General features: G+C 51.9%; 1 protein-coding gene across 2 annotated transcripts in view; it reads left to right on the top strand.

The window, feature by feature from the left end:
* The window catches only part of HIF1AN (hypoxia inducible factor 1 subunit alpha inhibitor), a 38,539-nt gene extending 23,962 nt beyond the window's left edge, over positions 1-14,577 (top strand). For both annotated transcript variants that reach the window (XM_067537379.1, XM_067537360.1), the window contains exon 8: positions 13,934-14,577. In XM_067537379.1, the coding sequence (XP_067393480.1) occupies positions 13,934-13,996 (63 nt within the window). In that variant the 3' untranslated portion in view covers positions 13,997-14,577. The remainder of the gene's footprint in view (positions 1-13,933) is intronic.
* The last annotated feature ends 4,415 nt before the right edge of the window (positions 14,578-18,992 follow it).

Raw genomic sequence — 18,992 nt, 5'->3', positions numbered from 1 at the left:
CAGAGAGCTGTGCTGCTGGAAGTGTGGTCCATTCAATCTCCTCTGGCTATGCAGCATCTCTCCACCTCAGCCTGGGGTCACGCGGTGCTATGCTGTTGGAGGGGCTCTCTGCTCTACGTAAGGGTAATAAACTCCAAATTCCAGTGCTTCAGCAGGACACTGGGGTTTCTCTGCTTCTAGAGGGGCTTCTTAACCTGGCCACTATCTCCACAGGTTTTTAGAGGGATCTGTTCTTCACAGGGTGGACATACTCCACCTCCTAGCATCACATGGCTCACCCCCCCGCTCAGTAGGGTCTGGGGCATTCAGAAGTCCTAGCACACAGACAGAACAGGGTGAAATGAAAAATCCCAGAAGAGGGGGAAGATGATGAAAAGGGCATCCAAAATGATTAAAGATGGGCTGACTTGAGCAGAGAGGCCTCACACCGAGCCTAGATGACAGCAATTGGGTCTTTCTAGAGGAGAGACACGGTACAGAAAGGTAAGTGTGAGACAGGCCTGACCCTGAGGGAGACCAGCTGGAAGGCAGGGATTACTTTCCCCACCACTGAAATGCAGCCACCTCTGCAGATGAATGCTGCTACACAGCACAGCTACACTAAGCTTGTGGACACACAGTGGAAAAGAAACCTCTAGCCTGATAAAACTCTAGGAGGCGTTTAGGCAGGTCGGGTGTAATTATCCAGTTTCATATAGTGACTGACAGTCTTGAGAAACACACAAGCTCGTTCATGACGTCATGATTTCAGGAACACAGCCCACCTGAAAGCTAGTATCTCTAGCAGCCTCAGGACTGCCTGGCAGGTTCAGAACAGACTCAGTGGGCAGAGCATCACCTACTTTCTGCAGCTCCCTGGGATTTCCCTGGGAGGTTCCCCAGCTGAGTACAGAGCAGTCCCAATCCTGTGTGGGGTGAGCCGGTTCAGTCAGAATCCAAAGATATGTGGCCACTGGCTGCTTGGAAAGGTGAACGAAGACTCCCTTATCATGTGTCTCCTTCTCTGTTGGCGCTGGAGATGAATCACGTCTCCAGAGAATGGCGCGACACGAAGTCGGGGGGATGCTAGCTCTTCAGTGCCGTTTCTAAAGGCAGAGCTGCTCCTTGCTCAGCACCCTGGCTGAAAGATGACTCACGTACCTTCCAGCCAGTCTACAGCCTGCTCCTGACTGCCCAAGGCAGCGGCAGTGGAAGAGCCTCTTGAGGAGGTCGCCATCTCATTGTTTCTCACTGATGTTTCCTTACTGGGGGTATGTATTTTGTGCCTGAGACTCTGACCGGCCGAGTTTAAAGAGAGGCTTGAACATGCTTGGCAGAGCTGTGGTGGTTCCATATTGGGGCTGGGGCAGGCGATTGTGCTTAGCCCAAGCCAGGGCCTTTTTTGCGGGAGCACGTCATGAGCAAATACTGCACACCTTGCTGGGGAGGATGGCTGGCCTTGTGGTTACGGTGCAGGACTAGCAGGCAGAAGACCTGAGTGCTGCTCCCAGCACTGCATCTTACTCACTTTGGGTAAATCCTCTAGCTTGCTTGGAGCTGGCCCATTGGGGCCACAGACCATTGTCGAGTGGCTCGGTGCTTTCCAGAGGGAGGCTGAGATTGTCTGAGCCACACATGGGGGGGGGGTTGAATTGCTAGAGCCAAGAAAATGGAGTAAGTAACTTTTTTCCTTTTTATAAAGATGTATAAGAGGGGAAATTGTCTAGTGTCCTTGACAGCGTTTATCCAGTGCTGGTCACCTGCAGAAAGGATCTGTGTGAGTAATGAGACAATTCATCTCTTAAGAAATGTTATCAGTTCCTGGACATTGGGCAGCTTGGCTGGCTAAAAAGTTTTGTAACAAGCCTGAGACAGCTATGGATTTTATGGTGGTCACTGAACTTACCACCCTAGCCACTTAGAATATCATGGCTTCAAGGGTAAAACTCACCCCTTCTTCAAAGCCACTGTTGAAAGATGATCCCCATGGACTAGTTGCACTATAGGACCTGTGATGCGCAGTTGAGCAGTTCTGACCGCATCCAGTAGAGGTCATTAGCGACACACATGCATTAATCAGTTCACTGCAGTATTTCCTCTCTCCTTCCAAGCTCAAAGGAGTTTGCTAACATGGGAAGGGGTAGGTCTGAGGAGCTCCAACAGTTTATTTGGACTCTGTTAATTTTGTTTGCAAAGTCAGTTTTATTGTATTTTTTTTTTTTTTTTTTTTAAAAGGGGGTTTGTTCTCTTTCCAACCAACTCGTACAAATGGCAGCTAACAATGATGGAAAACATTAATGTGAGAGCAAGTTAGAAAAGAAAAATAGTAAAAGAAACTACCTAGCCATTCTCTGGCTTAAATGTTCAAAAGTGCCTAGTGATTTTGAGAGTCTGACTTTGAGACCCTTTAAAGGGGCCTAATATTTCAGAGGGTGGATGTGCAGCACTCTCTGAGAGTGGGGCAACCAAAAATTGAGATGCCAGAAATCACTAGTCACATCTGAAAACTCTTCCTTATGCTGGGGGATGGAATGTCCAAATGTTGCTAAAACCACAGTGGGCCTGACTGTTCAGGCTTTATGCACCATGCCCCTCCAGTGACGTTAGTGGAGTTTATTCCAAGCTTATGCCAGTCGAAGAGGAGAACCAGGCCTAGCATATGCCAGTCTGATGCCACATCATGTTGTGCCAGGTGATCCCTGCAAAACTGAATGGCTGGCACAAAATCCCTAAAGATCTGCAATGAGATGAGCTAGATCCAAAACCTGTCTGAAAATCTATTCATGTAATAGAACAATGAGCCTTGGGCATGCAGCCCCTCTGACTGGCTATCTCATGCACCGATCTGTGATGCAGATAGCCTGAGCGTACAACTGAATCATACTGCTTGAAGCTGCGGTCTCCCATCCAGCTCTGACATAGAAATAGAAGTATAAAAGCAGCTCATCTAGGAAGCTGCTCTGATGTAAACTCTCCTGAGCTAGGTTTGAGAGCTCTTGGTTTTTCTTCTACTTAAGATCATAGAGTCCATGTAACCTAGAATATACGGCAGGGAAATACCTATACAGATTACTTGACGTGTCCATTAGAGCCGGGAGAATAACTGATTTTTTCAATTCGCTGGCAGTTCCGAAAAGAAAAAAATTGATTTGGGTTGAATTGAATCTGAACTCCTTCAGCATATTAGACGACTCAAAAAGCCCATTTCAGGTCAAACAAAACACTGTGTTAGACTCAAATGTTTGGAGTCCAGGCATTATTAAAGAGCTAGATTCATGGAGAAGGTATTGGTGGTGCCACTCCTATAACTTTTGGGGGCACTCACCTAGGATGAGGGAGGCCTGGGTTCAAACCCCTGTTCCAGAGTGGGATTTGAACCGCTGTCTCCCCCATCCCAGGGGAGTTCCCGAACTACTTGGCTAAGGGCTAGAAGGATGGTACTACCTTCCTACCTCTTTGGCTGGGTTCTGAATGATGCTGCAGTCCCCTTGTGAATGTTGTCTCAAATAATTTTTGTGACCAAACTAGTGTCAAATTTGTGAATGGTTCCAGATCAACTGAAGCTGCATATTTTGGTGAATAAACTACCCATCGAAAAAATGCCTCCAGCTGTAATGTCTGTGCAGATGGCCCTAGTAGGTAAAAATCCTATGTGACATCCTTTGTTCTACAGGGGCAGTGGATGCAAAGCAGGAAAGAAAATTCCCATTGCATTTCTCTGGTTGCGGTGTGGGGGACAATTTTGTCAGTCTGGATGTTCCTAGTCATTCCAGAACAGGAGAGACTTGTGGGCCCAAATAGTCACAGTGTGCCAGATCCAAAGCCCATGGGAGTTTTTTCTGTGCAAACAATTTTTGTTGCTGCAAAGATGTTGTGTGGTGAGAATGGGAGAGAAGAAGGCCCACACAATTGCAGAAGGGAAGGACATGTGCTCCGTGAGTTGTGAGTCACGCTAGAGAAAAGCTTGACAGCCTCTGGCCTAAAACATACCTGGGGGAAAGGTACCACTCATACAGATGGCCTAGAAGCCAAAGAGTAGTTCATGCCTGACAGAGATGGTCTGGGGCCCAGGGACAGAGGACGGAACAAAATACTCCTGGCATGCTGTGGCGTTACCATCTTAAAGAACAGCTGTGCGCTCAGGTCCAGGTGCTGATTTTGGCACCAAGAAGAGCCTGGGTCTCGGGGCTAGTCAAAGTTGTCTCGGGTGTCCCTGCATGTGTTCTGCAGGTGTTCTGCTGCCTCTCAGACAGCCAGATGTTCAAGGTGAAAGCTCGGGATGTCACTGCATGCTCTATCTAGGCGTCAGAGAGGCTAGAGACATCTCCGGTTGTGATGTTGGAGGTGTCTGGGTGTTGGTTCATTCTAGCTCTTTGGGCTGCTCTCGACACTGGCTGTGCCACTGTCTGTCTGGGATGCTGGTGCTCTTAGGGCTGCTCTGAACGTTATGGATGTGTTGCTGCTGTCTTTGCGGAGTGGATGAAACTGTTTGTGGTAAAATGTAACCAAGTGGAAAATTGCAGTGCATATAAACACATATGGCACTCAATGACTGGGCATTAGGCACAGTGACTGCAGGCAAAAAAAAAAAATTATCTGTAAACGTTTCCCAGCAAGTTTCAAAATCTTAAAGAACAATAAGATATTAGCAACGTAATGGGGTGATGCAGAGAGGCAGTGATCCTTGCTTTGGGAGAACGAGGATTCATGCAGCTGCGATGACAGGAGCGGCTGGGAGCACTCAGCCATGCTCAACAAGTCTTCTCCTCCAGCACAAGGCAGGTGCCGGAGGTTTCAATCCCATGGCCAGGTGTCTGTACCTAGAGAGGAGGAAGCCAGGAAGTGGCCTGTGACCCCACCTTTCTTCTACAAGAGCCTGGCCATTCACTGCTACATTTCGGAATGGAGGTGTGTAGACTCTGCATGGGGGAATGATCGCTGGATCCAGTGTGGCCCTCGTTGATACTGATGCAGTCGCTGTATAGTAATGGCTGTTGGATGGTCTCAGTCTACTTCCTAGTGGCTAAGTCCTCAAAGCATCGTCCCCACCAGCACTCGTTGGCTGGGGAAGCTCATCCCAGCCCTCAGAGGTCCCAGTGTAAGCCACCACCTGGCTGGGTCATCAATCACAAGTCCATAGATGTGGTGCAGCTGTGAGGGGGACGCAGATATGCCTGGCCAGTATGTGACGGGCTCAGCTGAGCGGCCAAGGAGCCAATCCGCCACAGAAGCTGATCTCTTCCCTTCTCTGGGTTTGCGCTGAGGCACACCGGCAGCACAGTACAGGGGAAGAGCACCCTGCGAATGCCCAGACTGTACATCTGCTGTGAACAAGGAGAGGCATGGTTAAGAGGAGGGGACATATGGCCTGGCTTGGAGGGTCAAGCCTTAAATCCCCTGTTGCCCAGCCCTTGTCCCGGGGAGGAGTCTTTGCAGTTTGTAAAGGATGATCTCCCCCCAGAAGGGAACGAGCACACAAATGGAGAGTTCCGGTGGATTGGCTCTGGAAATCAGCTTGTTCAGTCCAGCTTGATCCGAGGCTGGCTGGTTCTGATCCTCGCTGGGGACGACTCTCCCCACGTGGCCTTCAGCAGCACCGTTCCTGCAGCAGAATTCTGCACACAGTCAAAATGCCAGAACGATACATGGTGCCGGCTGGCCAGGGCTTTGTGACACTGAGGGCCGCCTTGGCTGCTCACCAGAAGCCTATGGGCCGTGCTTAGGGTCCTTGGTCCTGATGCACACGAGAGTTGCACATGCTCAGCACCTTTGGCGTCAGACCCTGGGTCTGTGGGCAAGTCCATGCACCATTGTAAAATCAGCTGCCTCTTTAGGCCCCAATTCTGGAATCCCAGGACTCCACATGGACAGACCATTAAACCCATTTGATTTCAATGGGATTCCATGGGGGCCTGCATTGATCTCTCTTCAGGATGCAGGCTTTTGACCGTGGGGCAGGGACTGTACTATCTTCTGTTTGAGCCGTGTCACGCAGCCACTTTCAACTCTGTGTATAATAAATGGCAACGATGGGCCGGGAGTGTTAGATGCATGGCTCTGCTTATCTTTTCCTCCACTTCAGTTTAGTTACAAAAAAACAATCCTAGTCATTTTAATTATTAATCCAATTAAAGTTCAGGAGCCCATCGTGGCAGGTGCTGTACAAACACAAGAAGAGAGAGGCCCTGCCAGGAAGAGATTACAGTTTAAATAGACCAAGGGTAGCAGAGAGAGATGAAGTGAGTTGTTGAAGGCTAAGGATCAGAGTTGGGAACACAATCCAGGTCTCCTGAGTCCTAATCATGTGCCTTACCCTACCCACTAGGCCATATTGCCTTCTGTGTTGCTTTTAGTCCCTTTATTGTTCAGTGCCTAGTCAGCGCTCTGAAATGAGGCTCAGTGGAAGATACCCAGATTCCCACGTCAGTCTGTGATTCAAAAGCATCAACAGGGTGAAACACTGGCGCACATGCATCTTATGCACACGTGTGTATGCACACAATAACACCCCTCCCCCCCATAATGGCTCATGAATCCCTGTGGATGTGCATACGTGGTCACTGCAGGCATAGATGGTTGGCCACAAACTCAGTGTTTAGAACACTGGTCTGCTGCTGGGACAGGCACTGAGCTGGCCTCTGTCCTAATGGCTGCCTGTACTGAGGCATGACGATGAGGCCGGCCCCAAAGTGCTGCCTGTAAAACCTGCATCCCCTTACACCTTGGCCAAGTTAATGCAACATGCTGCCCTTTACAGGGCATGTATGTCGCTTTAAAGGGGCCGTGGACCCCTCAATGGGGTCCAAACTCAGCTGCATTCATTCTTCTCTACCTTGGTTGGACGCTCCCCACCAATCTGCTGCTTGCTCAGGACTTTTTGAGCTCCTGCGGAAGGTTCAGCAGCGATGATGCAGGCTCACCCCTGGAAGGACGGGCTTGTGGTTAAGGCACCACCAAGGAATCGGGATTCCTATATGACCTTGGGCAAATCACTGAATCTCTCTGGGCTTCCATTCCCCACATGCAAAATGGGGATAATAGATCCTTCGTCTTGTCCATGGAGACTGCAAAGTAGTGTGTGGAGCCTTACTCTGTGCATGTGCAGCGCCTAGCGCAATGGGGCCCTGAGCTCAGCTGGGGTGTCCAGGTGCCATGTGACCTCTTTGCCGAGGTTGCTAGCAAGGAAGGCAATCAGTGCCATGTGGGGATGGACACCCAGCTCATTTCAGACTGGCAGCAGAGCCATCAGATGATAATAGGGTCTCTCTTTTTAAGGCTGTGTTAATATTCTAACGGCCACCTAATATTGATCCCCTTCCTTTGTACCTTGTGTGTAACACCTCTGGGTAGGCCTATTTTCTGTAAAGCATGTTGGGATGTGCTGTGGAAATACTGTATCCTTGGGATTTTCTGAAAGCACACAGGGTTGGCCTAACTCTGCTCCAGTTAGATGCAGTGGGAAAACTCCCACTGACTTCAGTGGAAGTAGAGTTAAACCAGGGCTAACTGCTTCTGAAAATCGCACCCCCCCAGCCTGATTCTGTGTCTGCAGCAATGCACGACCTAGCCTAGGTGCAATAGGAGTTGCTCCCAAGAGACACTGCAGACCTAATTTTTGCCAAGTGCTGGCCACCCACAGCACCAGTCACTTTGATAGGACCTGGAACGGCTCAGCAATGCTGAGAATCCAACCCAGGGCTGTTCATAGCTTTAGTGACCAAGTGACAATTTGTTCTGCCTTGGGCCCTAGAAAGCTGCCTCTCTCCCAGCTTCACTCCTTTGAGAGCGACTGTAGCATTTTCAAAGGTGTCAGATCGCATTTCTGGCCAGTTCTGAGTGGCTGTGGCCATCGCCAGGGTGGTGCAGCTTTTCCAGGAGCCCTGTGGGTGTGGATTTTGCAGGGCAGCGGTAGAGGAGAGGGTCCTGTTTAGAGCAGGATGGATAATCTGTGATCAATAGTTCACGGGATGCATTTAGCCTGTTTGTGAATGGTCTGGGCAAAGATGGTGAAATTCTCCAGTTCATTCCATGTTCAAAGCAGCTGGTGGATTTCTTCAATGAGTAATTAATGTGTGAATATTCAACATCTGAGTTGAGCTGGTAATAAGTTCCATGAGTCACTTATTAGTTTTGCTCCCTGATTGGACGGCTTCAGTTAACAGCTGAGAGCACAGTACATTTGTAGTTGTGCGTTCAAGTGTAAAATTGAGGACTGGAGCTCAAACATCGTCTGTCGTGTTGTGTCTTCCCCCCCCCCCCCCACCCCGCCTTGGTGTGAGGGAGGCTGAACGACTGCGGGAGAGTGACTATCAAAGGGACAGAGGCAGTGCAAACACAGGCAAATTCCATTCTGGATGTGAGCAGATACTGAAGGGAGGATTGGTTTTGAGGCATCTGTCCATTGCCTGTGTGATCCATGGGCCCTGGCACGTGGAATCACATGGGAATTGCTAAGAGTAGCTGGAGCAGTCCCTAAGGCCTGGGTGTGGGGCACTCCTGAGGTGGGTGAGGGGGAAGGCTCCCATGCTTCACCTGGGTCTGTGTGGGGTTCCCAGCTGTGTCCTCCAGCCACATGGTGCCCTGCAGCTTGTGCGGGGCAAGGTGGAGAGCGCTAATGACTTGTGTGCATGAGATTTCCTCCTGTGATCCGCTGGGGCTTTCTTTGGGCCTGTGTCTGTTTGGGGTCCACGTGAACAACGGGGAGAGGGATTCCCCCTGGCCCAGGACTACGGGGCCTGTTTCTGTGGGCATAACCAGGGGGGCCGTTTCTCTCAAACGGCATGCAGATTTCCAGTGTGTAGCTAGGGCTCCTGTCTTTGGGGCTGGCCTGTCGGGTTATTTTTGTGTGGATTCTGTGTCGATGGGAGAGGTTGCGAAAGGTTCCTGGATTTCCTTTTGGGTAACATGTGGGCATTTCCCCCTGGCCTGTGGGGCTATCTGGAAAGGAGTCCTCCAGCATCCCTGCAGGTGACTTGGGGACAATTTCTCCGGCACACCTGAATATGCGAAAGGCAGGTCTGCAGGGAAGCTGCTGTGGGTGATTCCCCCTGGATTGCATGTGCCTCTACACCTGTCAGTCTCCATGGCCCATCCCCCCATGACCTCTCTGCTTAGGCTGCTGGCTGGTGCTCATCTGGAAGGCGATGCCTGGTGTGCGGGGAATGGGCCTACACTCAGCTTTGTTTCCCCTGGGCCTCCGGCAAGCATCACAAGGTAGCTCCTCTCCGTCCTTGCTGCTGTGGGCTGGAGGGGAGAAGCTCTGAGTCCCACTGTCAACCACCTGCTTCCACCGCTCCGTTCTGTCCCTTGACTCCCTTGGTTGCAGTCAGGCCAGCGTTCAGCTGCTGGAGTGGGCAGGTAAGTCTGCAGCTTCCTCCTCATCCCCTGCCACTCTCGGGCTTACGGAGCACTAGCTGGCATGTGGGCCGAGCCCTGGCAGTGTATGAACCACGCCGCCAGCTGAAACAAGCGCTGAGCTCTGCCTTGCAACGTTGCTGTGGATGCAGGGGGTGGGCAACCAGGGAGAGGACGGCTTAGAGAGAGCCTCTCATCCAGACACCCCTTAGGCTTTAGCGGCTTGGGCTCATCGGGAGAGAGAGAGCCTGAGGTCTGAGTGGGAAGGAAAGGACCCATGCATAGAGCGGGTGATGCTTTCAGACATCCTTTTCCCCCGAGCTGACATTCAGGGCTGGTGCGTCATTGCCGGGGTTCTGTGTGCTCCACAGGCAGCTCTGCCAGATGCTGCAGCAAGACAGCTGGATTCCGCGCTGCTCCCACTTCACACAAATTAGGAAATGGAGGCATTTCCTGAATTAAATCGGTGGGCGGGAAGGGGGTTGATGGTTAGTTCAACGTGTTTATGGGGACAGGGTGATTTTCAGTCTTCAGCATCCCAAAAATGTTCAGGTTCACTGTTTTATCGCTAAAAAGAGCCAACATATCCATCACAGCATACATAGCAAGTCTGCACACGCTCTCTTTAAAACTTCTAAATTTATCAATACCTAAAATTTAAAAAAATTCATAATTTCTTTCGCTCCATTTACCTCTCGCCCCAACCACAAATCCAAGGAAGTGGATGATCTTCCCATCAGTGAGCTGCAGCACCTCCTCCTCCTCCAACTCAGAATAGTATGCCTCCTTCTCAATGTGGGCTGCCTCCACACTGATGGCACAGTCAAAGTTGTCGGGGAGGGGGGAGCTTTGACAGCTCGTAAGGGGCAGTTGAAGTTATTAGAAATGGAAAAGTTTTTAGATGCAGCCTGGGACTGTGGAATAAGCACATGAGCGGGAAGTTTCTGCTAAAATCAGCAGCACTGAAATATCATCATCGCTGTCATTTTAAATAACCACCTTCAGGTTCCCAAGACAACATCCTGTTGTGGTGGACGGGGGCGGTTGACACCTGTCTGAGATCGTATTTCAGGCTGTCTGTGGACATTGCCGCACTGAACCGTGCTCAGTTTTCTTTGGAAAGATGTTCTTCACAACCCCCTGAAAAAAGAAATTGCGATTTGCAGCACGGTTCAGCAGTACATACAGGGGCTCACTGGGCCTGTCACTGTGAGAAGGCTGTGCAGTGGTGGGGCTGTTGCTGCACTCAGGGAAGGCCACCTGAGCCTCTTATCTCTGGGCACGTCACAGGCTGTTGTAATCCTACTAGGTGAAAAGGGCCTGTCGTCTGTGGAGCAGCTGTGCAGCTGTCAGATTGTGCTGGTCACCCTGGGTGCTACCGGTTTTGCCTTGCACACAAGGGGCAGCCGTAAAGCTGTAACACCGCTGCCTGTCACATATGCAGTGGCGGTATACTTGTACTGTGATGATTACCTGTCCCTCCCAGAGTGGCTGCACAGCTCTACGATTATTACCTGTCACCTCTGGAGTAGCTGTACAGCTGTCAGATTGTTGCCTGCCACCTCAGAAGAGGCTGTGCAGTGATTGCCTGACACCTCTGGAGTGCTGGGGTGTTTGTACAGTGATGATTACCTGTCCCTCCCAGAGTGGCTGCACAGTGAGATGGTTATTGCCTGTCACCTCTGACAGGATCTGTTCAGCTGTCAGGGCATTATTCCTCACTCCTGGTGCAGCAGTGTGGTTACTGCATAACTGTACAGCTAGGTGGCTATTGTCTCTTGCTTCCAGGCAGCTGTATAGTTACTGCCTTTCACCCAGAGCACGTGCCAGGTTCCTTGTCACCCTTTGAGCAGCTGTACAGCTGTCAGGTTATGGCCTACCATCTCTGCAACAAAAGTACTGCCTGTCATCTTCCAAGTACTGTGTTGAAGATTTGCCTGGCTCCCCCCATGACCATCTGTGAGGTCTGTAGAGTTGATCTGTGCACGCTGATTAACTTTTCCTTGGGAGGAACAACAGGGAAAATGTTGGAAGTGGATCCCTGGTTGGCGTTGGAGCACACACTGGTGCCGGGGTGACATTTAGGGACTAACAACAAGAATTTTTGCTACAAGCCGGGGACTCATCAGTTGGTAGTGACAGAGGAGGAGAAAGACCTGGGCGTATTGGTTGACCACAGGATGACTATGAGCCGCCAATGTGATGTGGCTAATGCAGCCCTGGGATGCATCAGGTGAGTTATTTCCTGTAAAGACAGGGAAATGTTAGTATCGTTATACAAGGCATTGGTGAGACCTTGTCTGGAATACTGTGTGCAGTTCTGGTCCCCCATGTTTAAGAAAGATGAACTCAAACTGGAACAGGTGCAGAGAAGGGCTACTAGGATGATCTGCGAAATGGAAAACCTGCCTCATGAGAGGAGACTCAAAGAGCATGGCTTGTTTAGCCTAAGCAAAAGAAGGTTGAGGGGAGATATGATTGCTCTCTATAAATACATCAGAGGGATAAATACCAGGGAGGGAGAGGAGTCATTTAAGTTCAGCACCATTGTGGACACAAGAACAAAGGGATAGAAACTGGCTGTCAACAAGTTTAGGCTTGAAATTAGGCAAAGGTTTCTAACCATCAGAGGAGTGACGCTCTGGAACAGCCTCCCAAGGGGTGCAAAAATCCTAACAGGCTTCAAGACTGAGTGTGATAAGTGTACGGAGGGGATGGTGTGATGGGACTGACTACAATGGCATGGAGCCCATCGGTGACTTCCAGAAGCAAAAATCCCCAACGGCCAGTCAGGAGGCTAGACGGGGAGGGGCGGTGCTCTGAGTTACTACAGAGAATTCTTCCCCCGGTTTCTGGCTGGTGAGTCTCGCCCACATGCTCAGGGTCTAACTGATCACCACATTTGGGGTCGGGAAGGAATTTTCCCCAGGTCAGAGTGGCAGAGGCCCTGGGGGGTTTTCACCTTCCTCTTCAGCATGGGGCACAGGTCACGTGCAGGTTTAAACTAGTGTCAGTGCTGGATTCTCTGTAACCTGAAATCTTTAAACCATGATTTGAGGACGTCAGTAACTAAGCCAGAGATTAGGGGTCTATTAACGGAGGGGATGGGTGAGGTTCTGTGGCCTGCAATGTGCAGGACTTCGGACTGGATGATCATGATGGTCTCTTCAGACCTTAAAGTCTATGAGTCTAAGAGTCTGCTGGCTGTGCCCTGGTTCTACAGTGAGAGGGGCAGCTGGCGGTGGACATTCTGGCCCAGCAGTGGGCAGCAGTGATAAGTAAAACCCAGGCCTGGGGTTGCTTTAAGAGTAACTCATTTAAGAATGGAACCCAGTGCCAGGGCTATAGCTCAGCCTGTGGGTGAGTGAGCTCTGGGCCCCACTCAGCCTCTTGTTCTCAGGGCTAAGAGGAAATAGGTAAAGAAACTGGGATGACTTTACGGGGTCTGGGCTGGGATACAAGTGTCTTAAAGGGGCACCGCGAAAGCTCTAGCTAGCCAAGATAAAGGGAGAATGTCAGACCATGACAGAGTCCTGCACTGATGGAGCAGCAGCTGCTAACTTGGCTGACAGTGTGACCAGCAAGAATGTGCATTTGTGAGCACAGCAGGCCGCGCTGCAGGACATGCTGTTCTGCCTGAGTCGGGGCACAGGGTCCCCGGCCTTCCAGCCCCTGGGATTAATTTGTGACAGTGAAATTCTCCCATCTCGCCACAGAGTGGCGCCCTTGTTCCACATGGTGCTCAACAGGGCATATTTGTTTGGGGCAGGTGTGTAGCTATTTTAAAGGAACCTGCCTCCCTGTTGGGCAGCTTCTGGGTCCATTTTGGAGGGTGCTGACCCCAATCTGATATGGCTCTGTGTCTCGTGTGTTGCTGAAGGTTGAGAGGGGGCAATAGAGTTACCGGTAGTGGTTGGGGAAAGGGTGTTTCAGGCGTGGCCTGTTCTCATGCAGCCGTTCAGGAAACTGGAGGGAGCTGGTCGTTTCTAGTGCCAAGTGGGATGCCTCTGGCATCTTGTGAGAGCAGCTGTTGTCATGAGATTTTCACCCTGTGGGGAGCACGGCCTGAGATTTCAGTGCCCTCAAATCAGAGCCCAAATCCTATCCGGGGTTCAACTTCACAGGCCAAACGCCTGTCCGGGAGTTAACCTTACCCCAGAGCTGAGCGCTGGCTCCGCCTCTGTCTAGGCAGAGACACAGCTGTGAACACCCAGGGAAATGGGGTCAAACGCCTACATTACTTATTATTTATTTGTATGGCAGTAGTGTCTCGGTGCCCCAGTCCTGATCCATGACCCTGTGGTGCTAGGTGCTGTACAAACAAGTACATGCTCACATCCACCCTTCTAGCTCGCATGCGTGTGCAGAGTCCCACAGACATGCACACACAGGAACACGCATGTGAAACCAGGATACAGACACCATGCGCTAATGCATGCAAACGCACAGGTATGGGTGCACCCACGGGCCTGCAGACGCACATGCTTTCCCTGCCAACCACTTCTCTGCTCATGTGCGCTGTGCACGTGCTTTTGCTGAAGGGTCCCATGATCTGCTTGTCTTTCTCCTTATGTGCTTCCCTCTTTGTCTCTTGCTGTAGATGCAGCTGGAGAGAAAAGCTCAGGGAAAAGTTCTGCCCTTCTTGCTCGGTTTCTCCATATAGTAACTTAGCATCATGCCTGCTCTGCCCGGTGTGGATTGCAACAACTCTTCTGCATCATCAGCTGCTTTCTCAGCTGTGCCAAAGCTGGAGTAGACTGAATTCTCCCCCATGATATGAAGGATGTTGTGGTGAATTTCAGAGGCTGGTGAAAGGCTCTGGAGGGTCATGGTCAGCAACCCAGAGAGCGCCAGTCAGGGACTCTCCCTCACTCCACAAGGCGACACACACTCCCACTCCCTCAGACTCTCACTCTCTCTGCCCCAAAGAGCTTACCGTTTATTCCCTGCCAGCCTTGGAGCGGGGAGGTCTCTCTGCATCCAGAGAAGGGAATGGAGCACAGGCTGCTGCAGAGCAAGTTCCTCCCACGCTGCCTAAACTCTAACTGGGGGATCTCCTTGTCAACGGGAGCTAACTCTCTGACTCATTCTGTTCTTGGCCTCTTTGTGAGACTGCCAAGAGAGGTGCCGTGGTGCCAGCTGGGTGGGGGCTTGTCCTGTGTGGACATCTGTCCTCTCGGTACTGGCCTGAGATCCACCAAACTCGCTCCATGCAGACTCCCAGGCACCAATCGCAACTGACCTGTCCCTCTCAACTAGCACTGCCCCCTTGGCTCTGCTTCCCTTCACACCGCTCTTCCCCCTGCCCAGTAATCTCCCCCCGATGTCTGGGGTGGCAATGAATGACTTGTTGCTCATGTGTACTTTTTGAAGTCACTTCCCCTTGGAAGCCAGGTCAGGTAGGGTGCAATACCCCCATTGGCCCCAAAGGGGCAGCAAGACACTATGGGAAAAGCTGCTTCTTTACCCCGGCTAATACACAGGCTGTGGGTCTCCTCTCAGAGAGACCGGAGAGCTGGTGACAATGGGAGTTTCTCTGCCTTAGGGTTGTGTGGTGAGGTTTATTCTGCAGGCATCGAGGGAGAAGCCAGCTCCTTTGTCCCATCCAAGAATCATCCATAACCCCCAGCAATGAGGACCTATTCTAAAGTTTAACAGGGGACGTAGCCTGTCTCCCACTTAAAAAGCCCAATGAGCAAGGGAGGTTCAGGGGGTGATGGACCCATGCGGAACAGCTGTGAGGAGTGGAGTGGGCAAACAAGACAGGAACACGTGAGCTGCGTGCCAATCTGCACATCATGGTGCACAGCATGGCATGCCAGACACCAAGCCGTTAGCCTGGCACAGAGAGAAATCGTTCAGCTCATGTGTGGTGCTGCAGGGAATGATGGAATAAAGATAAACCTGTGCAGGTAGCTCTGCCCTCTCCTGCCAGCCTTTCAGCTCCAGCTCTGAAAAGACTTTGCAGCTGCCCACTAAAACCCCCAACAGCTATGCGAGGGACAGAAATGGAATCACCCCCATTTCACATGTGGGGAAACTGAGGCACAGAGCTGAAGTGACATGCCAAAATCCCCAGAGCGAGTCAGGGGCAGAGACATTAAAGACCCCCAGGAGAAATCTATATTCCACACAAGCTGGCACCAGAGTCCATTCCTTGCTCTTGTACAGCCCCAGATCTCTTCTCCCTGGAGTTCCTGTGGCTTTAGAAAGTTGGTGATGGGACTCTAAACTGGGCACCCTCTTAGAGAACAAAGAGGCGACATGGCAGCAAGGCCTGCTTGAGTGACGGCGTTAAAGGAAGCTGGGACAAATGTACCCCCACGAGCCCAGGCTTCACCGAGGTGGACTAGGCTTTAGTTGCGTCTTCCCTCCATCTCCTGGCGGCCTAAGTCTGGATTGCATGTCAACCAGCCCCCCTTGTCCTCTCAGGCACGGGTTGGAATCCCCAGGTGTATCTGCCAAGGCCTGTGGAAAATAGAGGCGTGAAGGAGTCAGAGATGGAACAGCCCCATCTAGGCTGCCCCCTGCCAGGGCAGGGTCGTCCCTACACACACTGCCGGATGGCTTTGGGGCCAGAGTTTCTATACAGCCATGTCCCCAAAAACCTTGCTGCATTAAGTAACACAGAGTCGGGGGGGTTGGAAGTAAAGGCAATGTAGAAAAGAGATCTGCCCCAAGAAGACTGGAAAGGAAGCAGTGTGGGGCTAGGAAGGCTGGTCTAGGGGGTGCGGGGTTTGACCTGGGCCACAGTAGAGTTGGGTTCAATGCCTGGCTCTGCTACAGCTTTTCAGTGTGACCTTGGCGGGTCACTTTGCCCCGTGCCTCAGTTTCCCATCTGTAAAATGGGGACAGTACTCCCCTGCCTCACGCTCGGGGTGGTGCAGGAAGGCTGCAGCAGTGGGAGATTCACAGAGGGACCCAGCATTTGAGGAATGCAGTGAGCGTAACAGATTTAAAACAAAGAGGGATGGGGTGTGGTATTTATCTCTCCTGTTTCCTTATCCAGCTGCCTTGCTCGCTTGGGAAGCAAACTTTCTCCAGCCCTGCCGAGCCCCTCCCACCAGCTTCCCAGCCCCTCGTGTCGCTCTCTTGGCCCTGGTGTCTTGTGCGCCCTATTGATAGCTGGTAATTTATGTAAATCTCCTAGTGAGTGGATTCTGGGATCAGGACAGAAGGTTCCTGTGTGAGATGAGATTAGTTGGTGTGCAGGTCGGCTCTAGCTCTCTATTAACACCTGCCCAGCCCCTGAGTGTCTGAATAATGCCATGCCTTGTTACACAGCTGGGACTCAATTCTGCCTGCCCTTGCCTCCGGGGACCAGGAGGGGCAGAGAGACCAGGGAGCTCCACATCTTGGTTGGCTCATGCCCCAGAATTTGGGACAGGACAGGAGAGCACAAGGAGAGGGCACGAGCGAGTGGCTCTCAGGGGTGGAGATGGCATTTGGGTAGAGGCAATGCTGTAACACCATCTCCCCATGTATGTGGGGAAGCAAAATGAGGTTTAGCGAGCCCTGTCCTCCTCCTCCCACCTGTGCCTCAAGCTCAAACCCCAAATGACTTGGAGCTCTGCAAGGTGGTTTTGCTGCTGTCTCTCTTTCTCTGTGAATTTTGGCATTTCTAGTGAGCTGGCTGGAAATTCACAACAGTGGCTGCCCTCTCCCTGCTCTCTTCTGGCCCAGCAGCACACCAGGAAACGCTGCAGATCTCCTGGGGAAGTCACTTCACCTGTGAGCTCTAGCCCAGCTTTGCAGGGACAAGATCCATCGGATCAGCCTTCCAGCCCCAGGATGCTTTACCATAGTAATGGGCCCAGGTCAGAGCTGAGGGCCGCTCCCCTGGGCTTCTGGGGGCCTGCCTCAAAGTCAGCAAAGATGATGTGAGCTGCAGGATGGGCAGGAGAGGGGCTTGCCATTCAGTGAGTGAGCTGTCGGCGAGAGGAATGGGGCTAGTAGCTGGGCAAGCTGGTGGGAATAAGAGAAGTGGGGCTGGTTTGGCTCTTGGTATAAAGCCAGAGGGACTCTGCTGAAGCATGTGGAGTGACACAGGCATGAGACCAGACAGCCCCGTACAGAGATCGGGTACAGCAGGCTGCGGTGCCTTAGTCGCTTTCTTTCCCTGGGACAGCTGCCCACTCCTGCGTTAGTTTCTGGCAGCGACTCCAGTGTGCTGCCCACCCCGCTCTCTGGGCCCCCAGACCCATGGTGCCCAATGCTGCCTTGACCCCGACGTGCTGTGTAACTAGCCCAGCCCAGCCACCGCTCCCACCCGTCAGGGGATCGCCAGGCGGGAGAGCAATTCTGTACGTGCAAGCAGGGGGTCTCGGCCCTCCCGGTCCAGCTGCTGCCTTCTCACATTCAGGACAGGGCCAGGGATGCAGACTCTGGTCTCCCTGGCCTGGGTGTGCATACCTATAACTAGCACCTAGGCAGGGTCCATTGGTCCCTTGAGGCCAGAGTCCACCCTTGGTGCAGGTTTCTTTCCACATGGCCACATCCCGTGCTGGTTGCGAGCAGCTCTGTGTGGACGTGATGCCGTGTTTGGGCCAAGTGGGGGCCATAGCCAGAAGTGGAGACAGGGAGGCCCCTGTTCAAAGCGGGGAAGGGGCGCTGGGGCCTGACTCAGTTGCTGTTCCCAAGGAGTTCATATTCCACACCTGACATTTAGAAACCAGGAATGGTGCTGATTGATAGGGCTTGGTGCGGTGGAGTATATTTCACACTGTGTCATTTATCCTGGCTCTGCCACACGCACAGACCCGGCTGGTGTGTGAAATGTCACGTGTGCGGGAGTTTTCTGATCGCTCTTTGAAGCATTGGTTGGGAGGGACTTTGCTGGGAGGGTCTGGGGAAGTGGCACGGCAGCTTTCCCCCCATTCAGCGCCGCGCCTGAGACTAACCCCCTGATGTGGGGACTTCCGGCGACAGAAACCCACTGCAGAGCAGAGCCCAAGCCCAACCCCACAGCAGTACCCAGTGGGGGTGGTGGAGTGTCTGGAACAGCAGGTGCCAGTGACCCCAGGATATCTGTCACGCCTACTCTAGCCCCCCAACCAGTCTTCCACTACCCAGTGGCCATGTATCCCTCCTGCCACTCCCAGTGTCTCTCCTGCCACCCCATGGCCACACACTGCCACTTTTTCCTCCAGTCGTCTTTGCACGTCTGTCCCCACCTCATGTTTACCACTCCAGTCTCCCTGCTGTGTACTCTCACCTGCTGCTGCATCTCCTCCCGTCCAAACTTCCTTCAGGTCTCTCATGGCCCCCTGCTTGCGCTGGGTCTGTTCTGATGTCTCTTCTTCACAGCGTGGCTGTTTTTAACTCTCCTGTGTTGTTTGGTGATTTTTGCATTGGAAATCTATTGTGTTCTGAATGCTTTGAAAATGAATTTCGGCATCAGAAGAGGAGAGCAGTTATCACAAGCAAGAGTGATCAAATTGGCTCTTTTAAAAGAAAATAACATTCAGATGTTATCTGATATTGAGATCGCCTCCAACCCTTACCAAATCCTAATGACAGGGACCCCACTGGAAGACATGAGGTAACCCTGGGACTGAGCTATCTAAATGGCACCAGTTCTTCCAAGCCAGTGTATGTCCCTGCTTGAATCCAGCAGGGAACGTGAGCCTGGAAACAGGGCCCAAGCATAATTTTTTTGG

This window comes from Emydura macquarii, unplaced genomic scaffold (assembly GCF_026122565.2).
Source record: "Emydura macquarii macquarii isolate MOO-44397 ecotype Brisbane River unplaced genomic scaffold, CSIRO-AGI_Emac_v2 contig_67, whole genome shotgun sequence".
In the NCBI taxonomy this organism is placed as follows: Eukaryota; Metazoa; Chordata; order Testudines; family Chelidae; genus Emydura; species Emydura macquarii.
Note: the sequence above shows the minus strand (reverse complement) of the source record. Positions and strands in the feature narration are given on the sequence as shown.